Raw genomic sequence first — 18,797 nt, forward strand, 5'->3', positions numbered from 1 at the left:
CCACAAATGCATCATGACCCTTCACACACTCTGCTGCTTCATCTCTTCCTCATGGAGCAAAAGATGCAGGAGGAGCAGAAGGAGGGGTGTAGGAATGTGCAGACAGGGAGTCTGCTGGTCAGTGTAAGATTAAAGGTGATAAACTCCAGGAAGCTGCCGACATTGTAGCGACCACCCCCCCCCTCCTCCGGTCTCCTAGCAACCGTGTGTGTTGACAACAACAGTGGTCTGACACAAGGCTAGTGCTGAGAGTCTGGGCTGGGAGGGGCGCAAATACACAATCCTATAAAGCATGATCACATGTAAAAAGAAAAAAAAATCCAACACCAACCCACAAATATAGAACACAGTCACGTTTCAAGTGTCTGACACCCCCTCACTTACTCATGCATACACACATACTCACTAACACGCACACAATGTAACCCACCCATCAGTATCGAGTGTGTCAGCGTATTGCCTCGTATTGCTCAACTATCAATAACAATGTCATTACAAACGACTGTACAATAATGAAGATGAAATATTGGTCACAAAGGTGCAGAGGCCTCCTGTAAGTGTTCAGTAATGGATGACTCCCTGTGAAAGGCCCGGTCACACTACAAATTGGCACACCTCCTCATGGAATAGGTCGTGCTAGAAGCTTGGTGATGTAATGGCTCTTACATTGATCATTCACGAACTACAGTAACTGGCAAGCTAACCGCTAACTCTAGCCTACTGGAACATGATGCCACTTGTCAGTCACAATGCATTCCAAGATGGCTGGCTTGCTGAGTGAAAGTTAGCTCCGTCGCTAACTGGACAGTACACATATTTGTACCATTAACTCTAATCGTGTCTTTTTTGTGGAGCAGTGTGCACTTGTTTGAAGAATAGGGTTTTATAAAAATGGATGATGTAATTAGTATAGTTTTCCTATTCCAAAAAATAGCAACATTTGTGTTTTTTCTATTTTTCTATTCACATTTTTCTTTTTTCCAAAGGGGTCTATGATAAGGTCTAGTGTCCACATGAGCGTATTTGGTCTAAACATTACGAAAAGGCACATATTGGTACTTCTTAAAAAAAGTCACAGTCTGGGTTTTGGGTGTGGGTAGTGGGGTGACAGTGCAAAGCTGAAAGTTGAGGGCTGATTGGTTTGTACCTTTACAGATGAAGCACTTGATGTGGAAGTGTTTGTTCTGGACTCGGAGTGCCTCCCCCTTGCAGGGCTTCCCACAGTTCTGACAGGCGATGGGGCCTCCTCCTCGTCCTTGCTTCTGCTTCTGCTGCTCCACAGGGCTGTGGACAGCCTGCTGCTGGAACACTGCCGCAGACACAGACAGAGACATGGAGAAGACAACTTAGGATCTTAGGATCAAATACACTGCCTTCAAATGAAAGAAGTTAAACAAAAAAATAATGTATAGACTCTTATTTACCTGTGGGCAGTCTTAATACATGCTTTCTGTTCTGCTATTGGTCACTGATGATGCATTTAAGTCAAGGTGGCATCTCATTTGACTGTGCCATATAACTGTGTTTGGAGGGCCACTCCAAAAAAGGGCTAAGTGGTACAACTGAATTGATCTAAATCAGCAATTACATTCGTAAGATTTAAAGGCTATTCCACCATGAAAAGAAGACAATTGTATTAATATTTTTGGCCTGAAAATATATAATACCATGTATCTTTGATCCAAAAATATCTGCATCAATTCTGGCCTCATATTAGTGACTCATATTTATACTCAGCATGTCCCCATTTGAAGAAAGTTTCCACCATCTTTTTACTTAAACACACGCATCTAACTTTGCTATGTCATATTTCATCCTTGCAATGAAATACTGCTTTGATCCAAAAATATCCAAGTCATCTCAGAATGTCACATCAAACAATGATATGAGAAACAATATTCTTTATTTCTTTTTTTTTTCTTTGACTCACACAAGCGAGTCCCAACGATGTGACTGAGTACATGATTCCCACAATCTCTACAATGTGAGGATACTTGTCACACACACACACAATAGAAAGCCTAGAAAGCCTAAACACTGATGTTGGATGAACGTCATAACTTTGACAAGTTACCAATTATTTTCCAAGCAGTTACTCTCCTTTGTTCCACACAGGAAAAAGAGAGTGTGCCAAGAAAAAATTATGTCAACACCAGCAATGAAACACAGTGTAACTGTAACTTAGCACAATAACATCCGTGAGGTATCTGTGACGATGCAAGGTAAACACACTCCGCAAGAGTCTGAAATCTCCATGCTATCAGTACCATCAGTAAATCTCACCCTTTTCCTCCCCATTTCATCATATCCCTGGCAAAATATGTCCACATACTGATCAGCCTTTCAGCCAATACTGACTGGGGGCATCAGCTGAATAAAAGGCCCTTTGTCTTTTCAGGAAACATTCGTGTCGTCAGACCGGTTTCATCGGGACTCCATGGTTACCGGTAATTGGGCTTGGAAAGGGGAGTTCATCAAATGAATTGATTTAGAGAAAAAGACGAGGAGAGAAAGGAAGCATGGGCATAACACTCTGAGCCAAACAGAGCTGCTTTCTGGAAACCCACCAAGAACTTGTTTCTGGTGGACATTATGCTTCTTCTTTAAGGTTTGCTCTATTCATTGGGTATTTATTAGCACAATATTTTGAGTTAAAGCTACAATGTTTCTATCTACCCCATATTGTGGAAAAATAAAAGGTACATTTTATAGCTAAAGTTAAAGTCATGTAGACTAAAGAGGCTATCTAACTTGGGTGATTCTTATTTATGTAATCAAAGTAAGGAACTTGCATTTCCCATATACCATGCTGAAACAGTGGGCCCACTGGAAAATGAGTTAAAGAGATTTGCTTATGGGTCGGCCTCAGGGCCTAGGGGTTAGGGCTGTGACCATGAACCACAATGTCCCTGGTTCCAGTTCAACCGAGGGCCTGTGATGCATGGCATTTTCCATGTCCCTCTTCCCTTGTTTCCATTCATATCTTTGCTATGCTACCTGATAAAGACATAAATGCCAAAAGATATATATTTATATTAAAAAAAAGACATGAGATTGCACCAAGGTGCAGTTTGTTTGTGGATAACATCTTGTATGTTTTCCTTCAGGTGTGATTTCGATTTCTAGTTCTCCCCTACACACAAAGAGGCATTTGCCCATTTGCGACCTGCTTGGCAAGGGTGATGCCTGAGTAAAAACAGACACCAGTCTATCCAGACCTACAGTAGCACCACATTCTTTAGCAAGTTTTACAAGGACCTCTCACCCACAGCAGGGAACAAAGCCATTAATCAGTTTTGTAGTGTGTGTGTCTGTGTGTCCAAGACAAACACAGTCTCCCAAACCTCCTTTGATCTCTTTAGTGTGATAATTTTCCATCATTTTATTTATCTGGGCTTCCTTTCAGAGTTTCAACAGTATGGTCCCCAAATCATTTTTTTTATTCAAATAGAAAGTAGATTTTTCAAAGACAAAGACAAAAAAAGTAAATTGGTGATACCGAGCATTCTTGAGGTCAGCAAATATAATCAAAATATAGAAAAAGGAAATTCTTCATGGAGTTTTCTTTGGAGGATGCTGAAATCCACCAAGCTGTTTTCATTCAGTCCATATGTCTAGATTACAATCTGATCTCTGACTTGAGAATGTGCTGACTCCCAAATTGAATAAAGACATGAATAGAGATTTTCAACAATCTTACATAGATCTTATTGTCAGAAGGAGGTGGGGCTTTATCGAAGCTACCCGTGTTAAGAGTACATGTGGGCATGCTAACCAATAAAGACAAGAATTTAGGAGGGGAAAGTCTTGAGTCCTCGTAAAAAAAGGTCTGAGAACAAGTTGATTGCAACCATCTGGAAAAGACAACAGTCCAAAAGTGAGAAAGGGTTGGGAGGAGGGTAGGCAGCAGGGATTTGTAGTCACAGGAGAGCCGGGAGGGGTTCTGCCTCTTGATCTGACCCAGTGTGCATTGCTGAAGCCTTGCACCTGTTAAGGGGGATCCAGTGTCTTTACTTCCTCTTCAAACAGCAAATAGAAGAGAAGGGCGGGGATGAGGATGAGACAGGAAGAGGTGACCTTTTGGGTCAGATGTAGAATCCAGCAAGTTGTTCCAGACATCAAGGCTGCCACTAATCAAGACACTTGTAGTGAACTGTGATCAGGGTCCAATAATGTGTCAGTGGGGTAGTGGTGAACAGTCAACTGTTTACAGTTCTCTTCTCTGCTCTTTCATTCCATTCTTAGGACTCTCACAAGGTTAGAGATTAGCATCTTTGTTTCAGGCATTTCAAAATTCTATGTAATCAGAGTAACTTGTATCTTTTTACCATAATGCATATTGGCCCCTTGACCAGAGGGCAGGTCTGCCACGTGAGCATGGTATAATTTCCTCTGGGGTATCCCCAACAAGTCCATCTTTCCAATTCCCCTTTGCATTGCTTCCTCTAGCTGGATGATACCAACATGGCAAACACTGCCACAAAATTTCTCTCCCAGAATTAAAAAGAATCACTTGGCCAATATCTGCCACAAGTCACCTACAGTAGTCAGTGAGGAACAAATTGATAAAAAATTGTGAGCTGGATAAAAAAGTGCACCAGTGAAGTTCAGGTCCCTGTTAGCAACAAGTAGTAAGGAGGACAAAGGTTAAGACCTCAGTGACCCAACAATTTAGTGCTCATAAATAATGAAAAAGGTTTTGGGGGACAAAGTAGAGACAAAGAAAGGCTTTTTAAGAGATCAAGTAGAGGAAGCAGAGAGTGGTAATTCGTTTGGGTAAGGGTGACGTAAGGTACTTGTGGATGTAATGAGTTTTCTTTCTACGATGAAGGACAGAGAGTGACTGTGCTGTGCCTAGCAGCATGTAGAGGCCTTCCCCTTCTATCCCCACCCCATCCCCCACTCCTGCCAGTGCCCTGTCTTCTCCGGGCCCAGTTGTCCATATCATCAATCAGCCTTTCTGGTGTCTGTTCTCTGGCTGACGGCCACTACTGATGCCGTTGTCCTAAAGGTCACAGCCAGGCAGGCAGCTATCTGAGCAATGCAACACTACATGTCTGTACTGCGTACAGTCACACCACTGGAAGCCTCCGGGAACGCACATTGACCATTGACGGAGGTTTGCAGCTTACCACCTGTGCACGTATACCATGCAACTGCCCAAACATAGCCATGTATGTTATATTTATCATATTACGTCTTATTCAGGGTCACTCACAAAAAATGAGAAGGTATTCATTCAATATTTTGCTCAACGACACTTTCAATATATGAATGCTACAAGCTTTTTGGCACCAAGTGGGAAGTTTTGTAATCAAAAAAACAACCCAACAATCTACAGGGTTAAGCTACAACATAGACAGGCTTTTAAGGTACATATACATGTAATAAGGAACCACGGGCCACTACTGTGTGGAACACACAAACAGCTATATCTCGAATGCCTTTTCAAGAAGCCATGCTAAAGCACCTCCTAAAAATAGAGTGTTCTCTCAACTCAAAGGGGATCCCATGGTGCTCTGCAACATTCCTGGTGTGAACCATCTGCAGAGGCGGCAGGGGTGGGCAGGGGATCAAAATGCTCACATTACCACAGCAGGAGTACTTTTGGTGGCTGAGCTGTTGACCTTGGGGACTTTCACTTTCTCATGAGTAAACACATTAATATACTCCAAAAGATGTAGATTACCTATTGTTCTTACTCTTATGGTAAAACCAGGAAATACAAAGTTAAGTATTCTTTGGTTTGGATATTGGTTCTATATGGCATAATATTGTATTACCAAAATGCCAGTAAATATGAATAAACAACTGGTGTTATTTACCCATTTTAAAATAAATATACCACTTATGATAAAAGTTAAGCATACAACATAATACAGTATCCTACCTGTTTAAAGGGATTCTTCACTATACTAGCATTTTAATAGTTTCACTTGTTAGCATCGATCCTGCCTAAAAATCTAGTTTAAATTCTTTGTTGATTTTGACCATTAACAAAGAATAGACTTTCTGTAGCTGTGAAATGAAAAGAAAAATCAACCATATCTTCTAAAAGTTCCATTGGAATGTAGACAATTCGCTTCTACAATGGTTATGCTAATATCTGAATTTAACAGCACTAATCTTTGCTAGCATTGATATTCTACACCGAAAATAGTGTCTTTACATGGTGTCTGCAAGTTCCATCAGGTTTCAATTCAGTTTATTATCAAATTTATGGTCAACTGACCAATAAATGTGAATCTATGGAGACAAAAGTGCATGGATGGCAGATTTCAGCCCTCGAACACACCACACCAAGAATCTGTAAGATTTTAAAGACCTATTAAACTAAAGGAGGGCTGGGCTGAAGCTGCCTTGAGCTTAGATAATATGATTAACAACATGTGAAAACTTTTTAAAGATCTGCTAACACCTGGCCTTACGTTTCTATAGCATTACTTCACTGCTCAAGAGTTTCCTGTCTATCCTCCCAACAGAATTTTCACTCCATATAACTATAATGTTTATGTGACTAACAATGCACATAAACTAGACATTATGAATGAGTAATGTTATTTCCTGCTCTCTTCAAACCCGACATCCACCTGTTATGCCTGCAACCTAACCTGAGCAGCATCTGATCTCTGACCCTGAGGTCAAGCACTACAGAAAGCTGACCTCTGACCTCTTCGGCAAATGACACCATGGCACCCTTGTTGGCTCGGGCCTTATAAAGAAAGAGGGAAAGAGGTACGTCATATAAACAGAGAAGTGTAGGAAATGGACCAACTGAGTTAGCTCATTTCCTGAGTGCAGAGGAGACAGTAGGAGGCTTATTTTGACATTGGAATCTTCTATCATTACTATTACTAGGCCTACTATTTATATTTGTTACCAGACCATTATTAAATTAGTCATAAATCTTATTAGTAGCCCAAAGTGAAGCTAAAACAGTAGCTAATGTGCTTTCTAATGAATATGGTCTTTGTGCTAAACATATGATTCCTGCCATTCCAGTGGCAGATGACTCAGTAAATATTTCTTCCACGTGGATGACAAACACTGCCTACAGATATGATCCCACGTGATACTGCAGCTGGCTCAACTGGAACGTTTCCATGTATTTGCCTCAAGTCAAAACACTATGAGGTCCAATCAGCATAAATAAATACTGTTTCATTCCTGTCTTCATTTCACATTTTCATATGTTAAACCCTTTCACCAGGAATATAAAATAACTGCTTCACAACAAGCTGTCCGATCTGCTTTATCAAAGCTACAATAGGTACAACACTATATGACCTACAGTATTAACACACTTTGTCCACATATTATTGTGTACTTTTGGTCTAGGCTCTTTTGTTTAAATGAAAGTTTAATTTTTGGAACCACTTGAACAACTTTTTTGTAATTTTGGGACCCGACTACTCATACTTTTAGTGTACTTAATAGTAGATTGTGCCCCATATCAAAGACACAATTCTGTTCATTATTGATTCATGTATTAATTATTTTTCCAATAATAGTCTAAAAAGCCACAAAATAGTAAATCCATGATATCTGAGAGCCAAAGGTGATGTTTTCAAATTCCTTGCTTTTTCCAACCAATAGCAAAACTCAAAAGTATTTGACATATTAGAATTACGGTATATTGAACGATTCCGCAGCCCACATTTTAAGTCCAAGGCCAAGATTCAGTTTAAATGCAGGAAGTGATGAGTCCTTTATGTAGAAGGTCAGGGTCATCCAATATCTTGTCTGGTGAAAGGATTGGGTGTTTTTTTGCTTGCTAAATAACATAAGTGATTAATCAATTATCAAAATTGTTGTCAATCTACTTTATTCTTATGTGATTATGCTATTTAAAAGATATATACACTTTGACACATCATGCTTGGTTTCACTGAGATACAGTATATCAGCGAAGACAAAGACAGAGAAAAAAGGACAAGAGGAAGAAAAAGTCTGATCAGTCTGAGCCCGGGGACCGAAGTTATTTTTGGACAAAGATGAAGATAGAGACAATGAGATGGCAGAAAATAAAAAAAAAAAAGAAAAGATAAAGTCTGATAAAGTCTGATGCTCTCATCGCTAGCCTGCGTGAGAGTGCTGTTCAATAGCAGGGGTCATATAACTGGAGAACAGATACTATGATGCAGCAGAAAATCACAGCACAGCTCAGCATTTTGCAGTACACGTGAAGGATGTTTTGCTTTAATAACTGTTAATAACCTAAGAAAGCTGACTGGGGAAGAACAAAAAGGGCGGTGTAGGTGGAAGTAAAAAGACAGTGAAGGATTGGAGCTGTGTGTGTTTGCAGGCCATTTATTACAGCCCAGAGAGAAACACCATGACTCATGAATAGAGCCTCTCTGTAGAAAGCATTGTGTCAGCTGTTTAAGCAGAGCTAGTGCAAAAACACTGGCATATGCCAAGCAGGTTTAGCCCGTAAAGGGAGAGGGCCTAATACAACAGCAGTTGGATACAAACACACAGCCCATTATCAACATTCACAGGACATTACTCTACCTTGAACTGCACCAAGATACATTATGCTGTCGCTAAGTGAGCACAGAGTGACCCTAATTAGACAGACTGTTGCGTAATTCACCTGCTACTTGAGCAATACCAGTAACTAAGTTCATGCATTATAAATGTCAAACTCAGTGAGATTGTTGTGCAATAACTGACAAACTGTCATTTTTAAGGCTGCATTAATCGATATCTTATATTATCAGTGGGTCAAATGACTATAGTAATGGGGAAATAGCAACTCATAGTGATAAACCCGCAGAGAACAACATTGCAGTTCCCTTCAGATCTACACATCATTTTAGCATCTTTCAGCTCAGTGTGACACAACTGTTTCATCATTATTCATTCAGCTTTAACATTGACGTGATGAACTGTCCAGCAGCCCTGAAGGTCAGGTCACATAAGGATACTCTTTGGGGATGTAGCAGTTTAAAAACAATAAAACATCTTTTTTTATTTCAGTTCTTAGAAATATAAATATCAACAGGGCTAGTAAACGGATGGATACACAGATGGTTTGTTTACTGGCAGGTCCAGAATAGTGACGGGCGTCGCTGTGACTGCTGACGACCAGCCAGTCATTACATCACACGCTCAGGATACACTGTCCTCAGCTAAGACTGAGACACTGAAGTGAAGTGTTATGTGTTTGTGTGTGCATGACTTTATGCATGTATGCATGTACCTGTTGACTTAACACCTAGACTATGTACGTGTGTGTATTGCATATTTACTGCACTTGCATGAAAAAACATGACATAAGATCAGATATATATATTTTTTTTGTTTGATCAATTGTGCTTTTGGTCATCTTTCCTGTTAACTGATGAGTGTATGTGGAACGAATGATGTGCTGGAAACAGGTGATTAATTTTAGTGTAAATGATTATATATAAAACAATCAACATTCCTACTTGAACCATGTGCTTCTATGCCGTATGTGTACAGTATGTGTGTGGAAGCACGTGGCCTGTGTGTGTGTGTGTATGTGGGTGTGTCGCCTGTGAGTCCTCACCACCAAACTTTACAAGCTTCGTCACATTGTGTTGGCAGCGTACACGCCTCCCTGTTCTATACAAGTTATGGCCCTGCATTTAGAAACCAACACACTGACAGCTTAACACTGGATTGGCTTTAAAAAGGGTGTTGAGGACAAGACACAGGGAAGGAGAGGAAATATTTGTGATGTGTTTATGAGAACCAACAGTAAGTCTTCTTCTTACAGGCAACTGGAAAGGAGTCAGTAGTGGAAAGTACATTTACTCAAGTACATGAGTACAAAGTTTTGACGCACTTTTTAGGCCTTTTTTGCTACTTTGTCTATTCCACTACAATTCCTAGTGAAATACTGTATTTTTAGTCTACATTTGACTATAACTATAGAGTTACTGGTTATGCTAACAGAATCAGCATATAACATACAATGTATTTTTAAACATTAAACTACCTAATAATATAAAAAGTAGTTAACTAGCTGACCTCAACTAGCTAGCAGAGCTGAAGTCTTAATGCTACACCCATTTGTTAGCATACAAAAAACTATAGCTCGTGTGAAAATTAACCAGCATGGCAGTGTGTGCACTTGTGTCAGCGTAACTTGGTTCCTTCCATATCCATGATATCCACCAACGCTCTGTTTTAATGTCATTTTCACAGTTTTTTAGCTTGCTAAAACATCTACACTGCTCATTCCTCCTTGTCTTGCTACTGTTAGAGCTATGTCTGAATTAGCCGTAGCCATTCAACTCACCAATGCACTTGTGTCATTCTCTGGAGCTGGTGACATTTATCCCACAATGGTGTAGGGATTATGGGAAATGGTGTTTTTTAAAAGCCACTATAAATTATTAAATAAACAACAATGTAATGTCTTTTTCTTTTTTAAGAGGTTTCTCTTAGTAAAGTGAATGGACTATTGAGTAAAATTATGTTCCAGTGCTGGATTTTTAGCAATTTGCTCTATTACAAATGTTAATGGGTTTTAGAATGAGGATTGCTTACTTCTGAATCAGACCCATGGAAATTCCAGTTTCACAGTAACACTTTATATCCATTAAAGCCATTAATACAAATAATAAACATTAGCAGGAAGACAGGACTTTGACTTGCAAATAGAGTATTTTACATGGTAGTATTGCAATCTTATTTCTGAATACTTCCACCACTGGTAGAGGTTGATGATTGGAGTATGTCAGTTGTATGAGCCAAAACGTACATGGATGCCGGTATATTGTTTTTGCAAAAAACAGTAGTTTTGTTACTGTAAATACACAATATTGTACAAAGCAATAATCAATGGCCTATTGTTTTTCACTCTCAATCTATAAGTCACCATAAGAATACTATTGGAACATCCAAGAAAACATTAAATCCCCATTAATATATACAGTATGTGCAGAGAAAATTAAAAGCTGAGTAAACCTTAAAAGAAAACTACAACCTTATTATCTAATATCAAAGATACTCTGTAAATCACTATAGTAATATCAGTGATTTCTTCTCAGCAACTGGCCCTTACCCCTTTGTGAGAAGCCCAAATGGCTGAACTCCCAGTGTTAGAGATGCAGGCAGGGGACCAAGACAACAGTGTTGTTGCCAGGGATGTTGCAAGCAGGCTGCATATCAACCTGCAGCATAAGCATTCAGCCTGCTACTCCAGGCTTGTTGTTGTCATTCACATACACACACCACGCTTAAAAAGAAAGTGCTATACAGTTCTGACTGTGGTTACATAATAGGAGGCCTGTTTAGCTGTAGGTACAGTACAATTTACATAGAAACACAAACATGCTGTAAATAAAAATACAGTCATATGACTTACAGCTTTTAAATTATTTCCATATTGAGGAATTATATGCTATCTGTTATTGTACTAAACGATAAATCAATGTCTATTTAAGAACTAAGTTAGCAAGTTGAAATGGTAAACGGTCCTGTTTAGTACAAGAAAAGGTACAAGCACTCTTCCCTCCCTGGCAGGTGAACACACCAAACACAGCATAATAGAGATTTTTAAAGGTCATTGTTACCTTTCTCCTCTGGCATTGTCACTCAGTTGTTTTCCGTAACTTGATATATATTTATGTCCTTTTGTGATAATAATTAAAGATAATATCCAAAAAATCTTTTCAGAGCCCCCTGATAGTGTTGCAACACATCCTCCGCACACTCTGCAGCTCTGGTGTAATAATAAATGGGAGCACAGAGTGAGCGCTCTGTCTGTCACTATCTCTGGAATGAGCTGTGGGTCATATGACTCCCTATGTCTCTCTCTCTCTCTCTCTCTCTCTCGCTCTCTCTCTCTCTCTCGCTCTCTCTCTCTCCTACCTCTCTGACTTATTGCGACTATCTGTTATAAATAGAAGCATGTGGAGCTCAAAGAGAATGACACCTCCTCCTGGTAATCTGTCACTGGGCGTGTCCCAGTCTAACCACTCCACACCAAACTTTGACAGCCATATGAATAAAACCAGGGTCCTGTGAATCCTATGATAAGTTCACAAGTAAAATAAAAAACAGTTCAATAGTAATTTCAGAGGAAAAATTTGAGTGCCCTCAAATTTGAGCACCTAGTTTGGCAACTAGGGGGCCCTGCTCTGAAATGGAGCTTGGTTTGAGGAGAAAAGATCTCAATCCATATTTTTTATATCAACAGTGGATCAATTGATGTGTAATGTGAAATTTGTTGCTCGTAGTTAAAAACCCACCTAGAAGTTTTACCAATTCCGCAGTTGCCCTCACCTCTACAGAGCTTTTTAGCCTCTTTTATCTCATTGTTTTGTTTTTTTTAGGTTCCGCAAACTCCCCTTTCGTCAACCATGTTTCCAGCTGCAGCAGCAAAAAAGCTAGACGGCTCAGCTACATCCACTGTTGACTACCTACTGAACCCCCAGAAAAACAAAGCTAATGACTAGCTTGTAAAGAAAGTAGAACATCTAGCAGAAGTTGGTGAAGACCAAACTAGAGCTAAAAGGAGAGTGAATATTGTACTATGTATATGTATTGGGCGGACACAAACACAACTCAAAGTGAAAGCTAAAGTCACTCTGCATCCACTGGATATGTAAATAGGATACTGTTTGCTAGCACATTAGCCACAACAATTTTGCAAGGCAAAAGCAGGTCACATTTTGCTTTTTGCCATTTCCTGTAAGTGCAGTAAGTGGCATAAATCTGCTCTCTGTATGTATGTGACTGATTGACTGACTGGAGATCACACAAACCGTTATTTTGTCAAATCACCCTTGTTGCTTACCGACAATCACATCTAACAAACAGAGCTAACGGTTTTATTGTGTACACATCTTTGTGTGTGATTTTGGCAGACAGGGGGTATATCTACAGCTCAAATTCTGTGAGCACAGTCCTGCTTTGAAGTCACCTCTGAAAAGTGAGGGGGATAATGAGAGCCATAGAGTGTAGAGAGCCCTAGAGTGAATAATGACGTGCAATTAAGTTCACTTTCAAGGACAAGAATAACTTTCCCTCAATAGGATAAACTTTAATTTACACTCTGCTGATCAGCAAATGTCATTGTCGTCAGTTACTCTGTGATGGTGTGTATCAGACTACAATCTGTCTCAGTAATTCAAAAGTTTGGTACTTGACGTAGGCTGAAGGTAGTTGGATACAAACATATAGAGACTACATCTCCCTTACAAAGCGGTCCACTGGAAAAATGTAGCTTGTTAAACTATGAGCTACAGTACTTGAAAAACGTGGTTTTGAGGCTACATAGTACAGATCTGCTATTCTTAGTGGTGTGTGTTGCTCAGAAAACAGAGGCAAGCTGTAAAGCGGGTTTACATAACCAACATGCCAAAGGTAAGGCAGATAGTAGGTTTACTATCTTCCCATTCAAAAAAAACAAACAAACAAAAACAACTGATAGCTCCATCTCACTGTTGACATTACAAGTCTTCCTGCCAAGATCCTTGGCCTGGTACCAACAAGGTCAGAGTTGAATCTGAGGTGTACAACCACACTCCCAAGGTATTGCTGTTGCAAGGTGCAGGGCAAAGTTGCATTCTCCAGCGGTTTGTGCGTAGAGAGCCTTAAAGCTTTAGTGAGTCTAAAAATGAGCTGTTTGTCCTAATGGTGGAACTAGTGAAAGGTCAAGTAGTCATCAAAAACATTAGTATCCATCTGCTGGGGACTAAGAACATCCACAGCAAAGTCTGTGGATATTCAAAGAGTAGTTTTAATAGGGTGCTCTTTTGAGTTAAGGGTTTAAGGTACTAACCATGTAATTGGGAACTTGGTTTTGCAAGTTTTTATCCCCTCATTTCCTGTCACCTCTCTATTATCTACTCATTAAGTAATAAAATGGCCATAATATTGGCCCTCTTGGAATTATGTGAGCCTTTCTGCACTCGAGAAGGACTACATTATAATAGTAAAGACTCTGGAACAGCACAGCATAATCAATAGTCCTGATACAGAACCAGTGATTAAAGACAAGAACTTGCCTGAACTTTATGTCACATATCTTTTATTTTTTCATTTTGTGCTTGGGAAATGTAACAGCAGGGATACACTATTGAAAATAGCTTCATCACTTTAAAGCTGTTTGATTTAGAAAGAAAAGACACCATGCTGTTGGGGAAAGCTAGTAACGATTGACACTAAGCAACACTACTGCCTTTTACTACCTTATTTGCCTTATATTGCAAATATGAAACATCAGGCCAATTCTGAGTTTAAACACTCAAGAAATCAGTCGGTCTGCGATGTTATCTATTGCCAAAAATGTCAAGGGATAAACACTGACACAAAAGAGCAATTTGTGTGAATATAAATAAATTACCTAACCTTACATGGATTAGAGATAGTATAATCATCCAACCTCCTCCTTAGCTGCATTACGCAAGTCTAGATATCTGATTTATGTTCAAGGTGGCTTCATATTGAGTGGCAAAGTGTTTGTTTGTATTTGGAGACTGGCTTTAACTCTCACCATTGATCGTAGCTGATACGTAATCAATATCCAGGGAGCAGCAACATTTAGCTGTAGGGATTCCTCGCTGCTGCTGTAATCAAACTAACTAACTAAGAACAGAGCTGGCATACTGTACCCCAAAAATGTAAACAAATTAACATAAATACATTAACACATACTCCACTGCTGATTCTCAGATTGCAAGAGTTCACCAAAGTTTTAACATGTTCACTATAACAACTTTATAAAGTGTTAGTATGTCAGATGTTGTGTTTAAATGTTGCTCTGCTGCCCCCATGTGGCTAAAACTATCAATCAGTACTGCTTTAAGAAGATAAGGCCTAAACATACTTTAAAATGCAGCATATAAAACGTTTTGTGTAATGCACCTTTTTCTTGCAAATTAAAGTTTTAATTTTCTGAGGCTGGTAACTCTAATCAACCTGCTCCATGTGAAAAGTGCCCTGAGATAACTTTTGTTGATGATTTGGCGCTATATAAATAAAATTGATCATCTGCAGCAAAGGTACTTCTTGATCTTCCTTTCCTGGGGCGGTCCTCATCAGAACCAGTTTCATCGTAGAGTTTGATGGTTTTTGCAACTGCACTTGAAGAAACTTTCATGTCTTAAAGTAATGATGGACTTTTGTTTCTTGCCATAATATGGATTACTACAGTAGTGGAATAGGGCTATTTGCTGTATACCATCATTACCTCAGCACAACACAAAATGTATCAAGGCAGGAAGGCAGGAATTCTGCCAATTAACTTGTGATAAGGTTTACCTGTTCAATGAAAAGCATTTCAGGTGACTACCTCATGAAGTTAAGATGGTTAAGATATTGCCAATAGTGTGTAAAGCTGTCATCAAGGCAAACTATGGCTATTGTGAGGAACCTAAATTAGGACATTTTGTTTATCACGTGATTCCATAAATGTTATTTTATAGTTATGATGTTTTCAGTATTGTTCTACAATGTAAAAAATAGTAACAATAAAGAAAACCCTTGAATGACTAGGTGTGTCCAAACTTTTGACTGGTACTGTATATAAATATGTTCAGTTTTTAAGAGGAAATGGATGGTGATGACCATTTTGAGCAGATTTCTACTTGTCACAAGGAATACTATTCAGCCTGTGAGAACACCTCTGAAGGAGCTTTCTAAAGTTTCAGGAAATAACCCTGATGATGCCGTCAGGGTTATCTTGAATTGGGCTTTAGACTTTACATCTTTAACTGAAAGCCTGTGTTACAACCTGGGGGCATGGAGTTTGAAAGATGCATTTACCAGGCAGGAAAGGTCTAATGAAAGATGCTGTTGAGTTGTATTATAGAAAATGTAGGAAAAAAAGGTTTTGGGAACTTGGCTTTTACTAGGTACTAAAACTCAGGAAATCCCAGCTTCTACTGCATCAGTCTGTCTCTTGCCCAAGTTCCAAAACTTTAGGTAAGGCAACACGAAATAACTGTAGTTCCCCCCTTTACATGTTTGTTTTAGGTTTTCTGCAAATAATTTCATAATGACGCAAACTGCGGTCTCAAAGGTCTTTGTACATAATAAAATATATGGCGTGACTTGACATCACCAGTCAGCTTCATGGGAAACTCAGTACTCTCAAACAAACTCTATGGCCAAAGTATACAGCAAATGGTTGCGTGATGTGACTGAAAACCATATGTACAGTGAGAAACAATGAGGTCATTCTTCATTCAGCTGGTGCTGGGTCACCTTAGGGTAATTGTAATGATGTTGGACTGTCTCCATCTTCTGCGGTACAACAAAACAATAGCCATGTCCACAATGGTGAAGTAACTAGGCAGATTCATTAGGCACTGAGCCAAGCATTGAGAGCATGACTGAACCAGATGACCTAAGGAGAAACAGTCTGCCATAATGATGAAATAAGTGACCATCCCTTTGGTGGATCTGCCTAAGTTTTACTTATTTTTATTGGACATGCTAGCAGAAAGGTTTTACGGATATCAATGTCCTTTAATCGGTTGGTCTACCACTTTGATCCTCACTGAAATATGTCAACAACTATTGGATGGATTGCTGCGAAATTCTGTACAAACATTCAAGGTCCCAAGAGGATGAATCCCAGTGACTTTAGTGGTCTTTCACTCTTCCTCTAGCTTTGGTGATCCTCTAACTTTTCCTTTAGCGCCACCAGCAGGTCAAAATTTCCACTACTCCTGACTAAATATCTGCAAAATTAAGAAATGTTTGTGTTTAGCACTAATTAGCAAATGTTAGGATGCAAAGATGTTAAACACACGAGGTGAACATTGTCACTGTAAGCTTGTTAGTATAGCTAATTAGCATTTCTCTCAAAGCACCATTGTGTTTACTATAGGCAACATATGACCTCACAGAGCTCATAGCATGGCTGTACACTTTCAGTCTTTTTACCCTCCTGAACACAATAATTAGCTTTTGAAGCTTTCAGAATTGGTCTAGAAACAAAATGTCACTTGAACTCTCATAGACAGAGGACACGCTCAGCATGAGCTGCATTCAAAGCCATGACACTGCAGGTGAATGGTTTCTACCCTGTCAAGCCAGAGCAGCAGGTTTCCAGAGAAGAGGTTATTAAAAACTTCCCAAAATAACAAACAGGATGTTCCAGAGAAGTATAGAAAAGCTAAGATGATTGTCAGCGAGCAGAGCCACATGCCAGAGGGACTGAGCATGGCCTCATTTTATCCCTGACACTGTCCCCCTTCTTCCTCACATCCTTTATTCCTCTCTCCTCTGTCTTTCCCTGCTGTCTGAAGCTGTGACGGATCATCACTGGAACATAAATCAAAGGAAGTGCTTAGTAAATGGTAGGAAGCTCTGGGTGAACAGCATAGCATGGGGCCGTTTGCGGACTTTGCCATGTGACTCAGCAGCCGGCACCACTTGTGTGTTTGTGTTTGTGTATGTGTGTGTGTTGGAGAGAGAGCGACAGAAAGACACAGGATCTGCATTGCAAATCATCCAGCACCAGAGCTGCCAAGGGTTGTCTACAGCAAATCCAAATGTGGGACCAAAACAGAGCGCTGCCACTTGCAGCGGAGCCAAAATATTGAAGCAACAACACAATTTACCGCCGCATGATGACATTTACGAGGATCAAAATGCCAAATATGATAATAAAAATACCACATTGAGCTTTTGTCATAGGAATTTATGAGGACTTTGTGGTGCATTTTGAATAAATGCCACTCTGCATGTGAAAAATACTGACTGAAAAACAATGACTCAGCTGCTTTCCCCTCTGACTGCGATCAATGACAATCTGGGTTTAGCTTCCAAATGATCTCATAACTTTCTGCAGTGTTTTCCAGAGGAGCACATCTTGCATGGCACTGAGACAAATGTTGAAAAGGAAAACTAACAGAGAACAAGTACAGTAACAATGCAAAAAACAGCTCAGCTCTTGACATTTCAGAGAGACATGTCAGCATAAAATCATTTAAATACTCAGTAGGGAGTATTTGCAAAAGTTTGGGCAGATTTGTGCGCGCTGCAGTGTTCTGTGGTCATCCTAATCTGTCATCCTGCACACGCTTTATTAACTTCCTAGAGAGGAACAGGGAAGCAGAGAAAGAGAGAGAGGCATTGAGAGACGGAGTACACACTTCCTGCATGCCTGGATCAGCTGGAAGGATGCTTTGGGTGTTTCATTTTCTTGATCTAGAATCTTGACCTTGCTCCCATATTTCCATTTGGTGCAGGCATTCAAACCAACAAACAACCTGGTTTCGTAACTTCTAAGATAAAGCTGCCAATCTAAAATATGTTGCAACGAAATTCATCAAACTGCATAAGCCAAAGATTTATCGTGACAGTTGTACACAAACTCCCTGACTGTGCGTTTGTTTCTGGGTTGTGAGCATATGACAGCTAGCTAATCACAGAGAGCTTGAAAGTGCAAGTGAATCAGACCACTGTTCCAAAGTGAAGTGAGTCATGATGTCAGCCCAGATTCCACATTCAATTGAAACTCTCACAGTTCTCTCTCAGCTAAATAACAGCTTTTTTTTTTTTTTTAGGTTTATTCTTTTAGTTTTTAATTCCCAAACAGCTCCAGCTGATTCAATCTGTGTCAATGATGATTTAGTATAAGTTTAGTATAAGTATAAGCTGTGTTACAGATTTGTTTGTACATGAACTGAAGCTAAGAAGCTAAAAATGTCACACAGCAGTTATATAAAGAGTCGCCACTGCCTCTAACGCAGAAGAGAAATAAAGCTCCTGTTCATGATTCAACTTGTTACCAGCTACAAGCTAGGCTAAGCTAAACTAGCCTCAAACCAGATTACGATTAGGAGCCCAGATGCAGGGAGGTA

General features: G+C 39.6%; 1 protein-coding gene across 17 annotated transcripts in view; it reads right to left on the minus strand.

Annotated features, from left to right (window-relative positions):
- ablim2 (actin binding LIM protein family, member 2) overlaps window positions 1-18,797 on the minus strand; it is a 99,960-nt gene that overhangs the window by 64,938 nt on the left and 16,225 nt on the right. For 5 of the 17 annotated variants that reach the window (XM_044342390.1, XM_044342385.1, XM_044342384.1 and 2 more), the window contains exons 1-2: window positions 11,550-11,765; window positions 1,148-1,309 (exon numbers count right to left, since the gene is read on the minus strand). In XM_044342390.1, coding sequence (XP_044198325.1) covers window positions 1,148-1,309; window positions 11,550-11,565 — 178 coding nt within the window. In that variant the 5' untranslated portion in view covers window positions 11,566-11,765. Of the gene's footprint in view, window positions 1-1,147; window positions 1,310-11,549; window positions 11,768-18,797 lie in introns of those variants that run through there. The other 12 variants (XM_044342395.1, XM_044342396.1, XM_044342393.1 and 9 more) reach the window with 6 other exon arrangements.

The sequence above is a fragment of the Thunnus albacares genome, chromosome 22 (assembly GCF_914725855.1).
Source record: "Thunnus albacares chromosome 22, fThuAlb1.1, whole genome shotgun sequence".
Taxonomy (NCBI): domain Eukaryota; kingdom Metazoa; phylum Chordata; class Actinopteri; order Scombriformes; family Scombridae; genus Thunnus; species Thunnus albacares.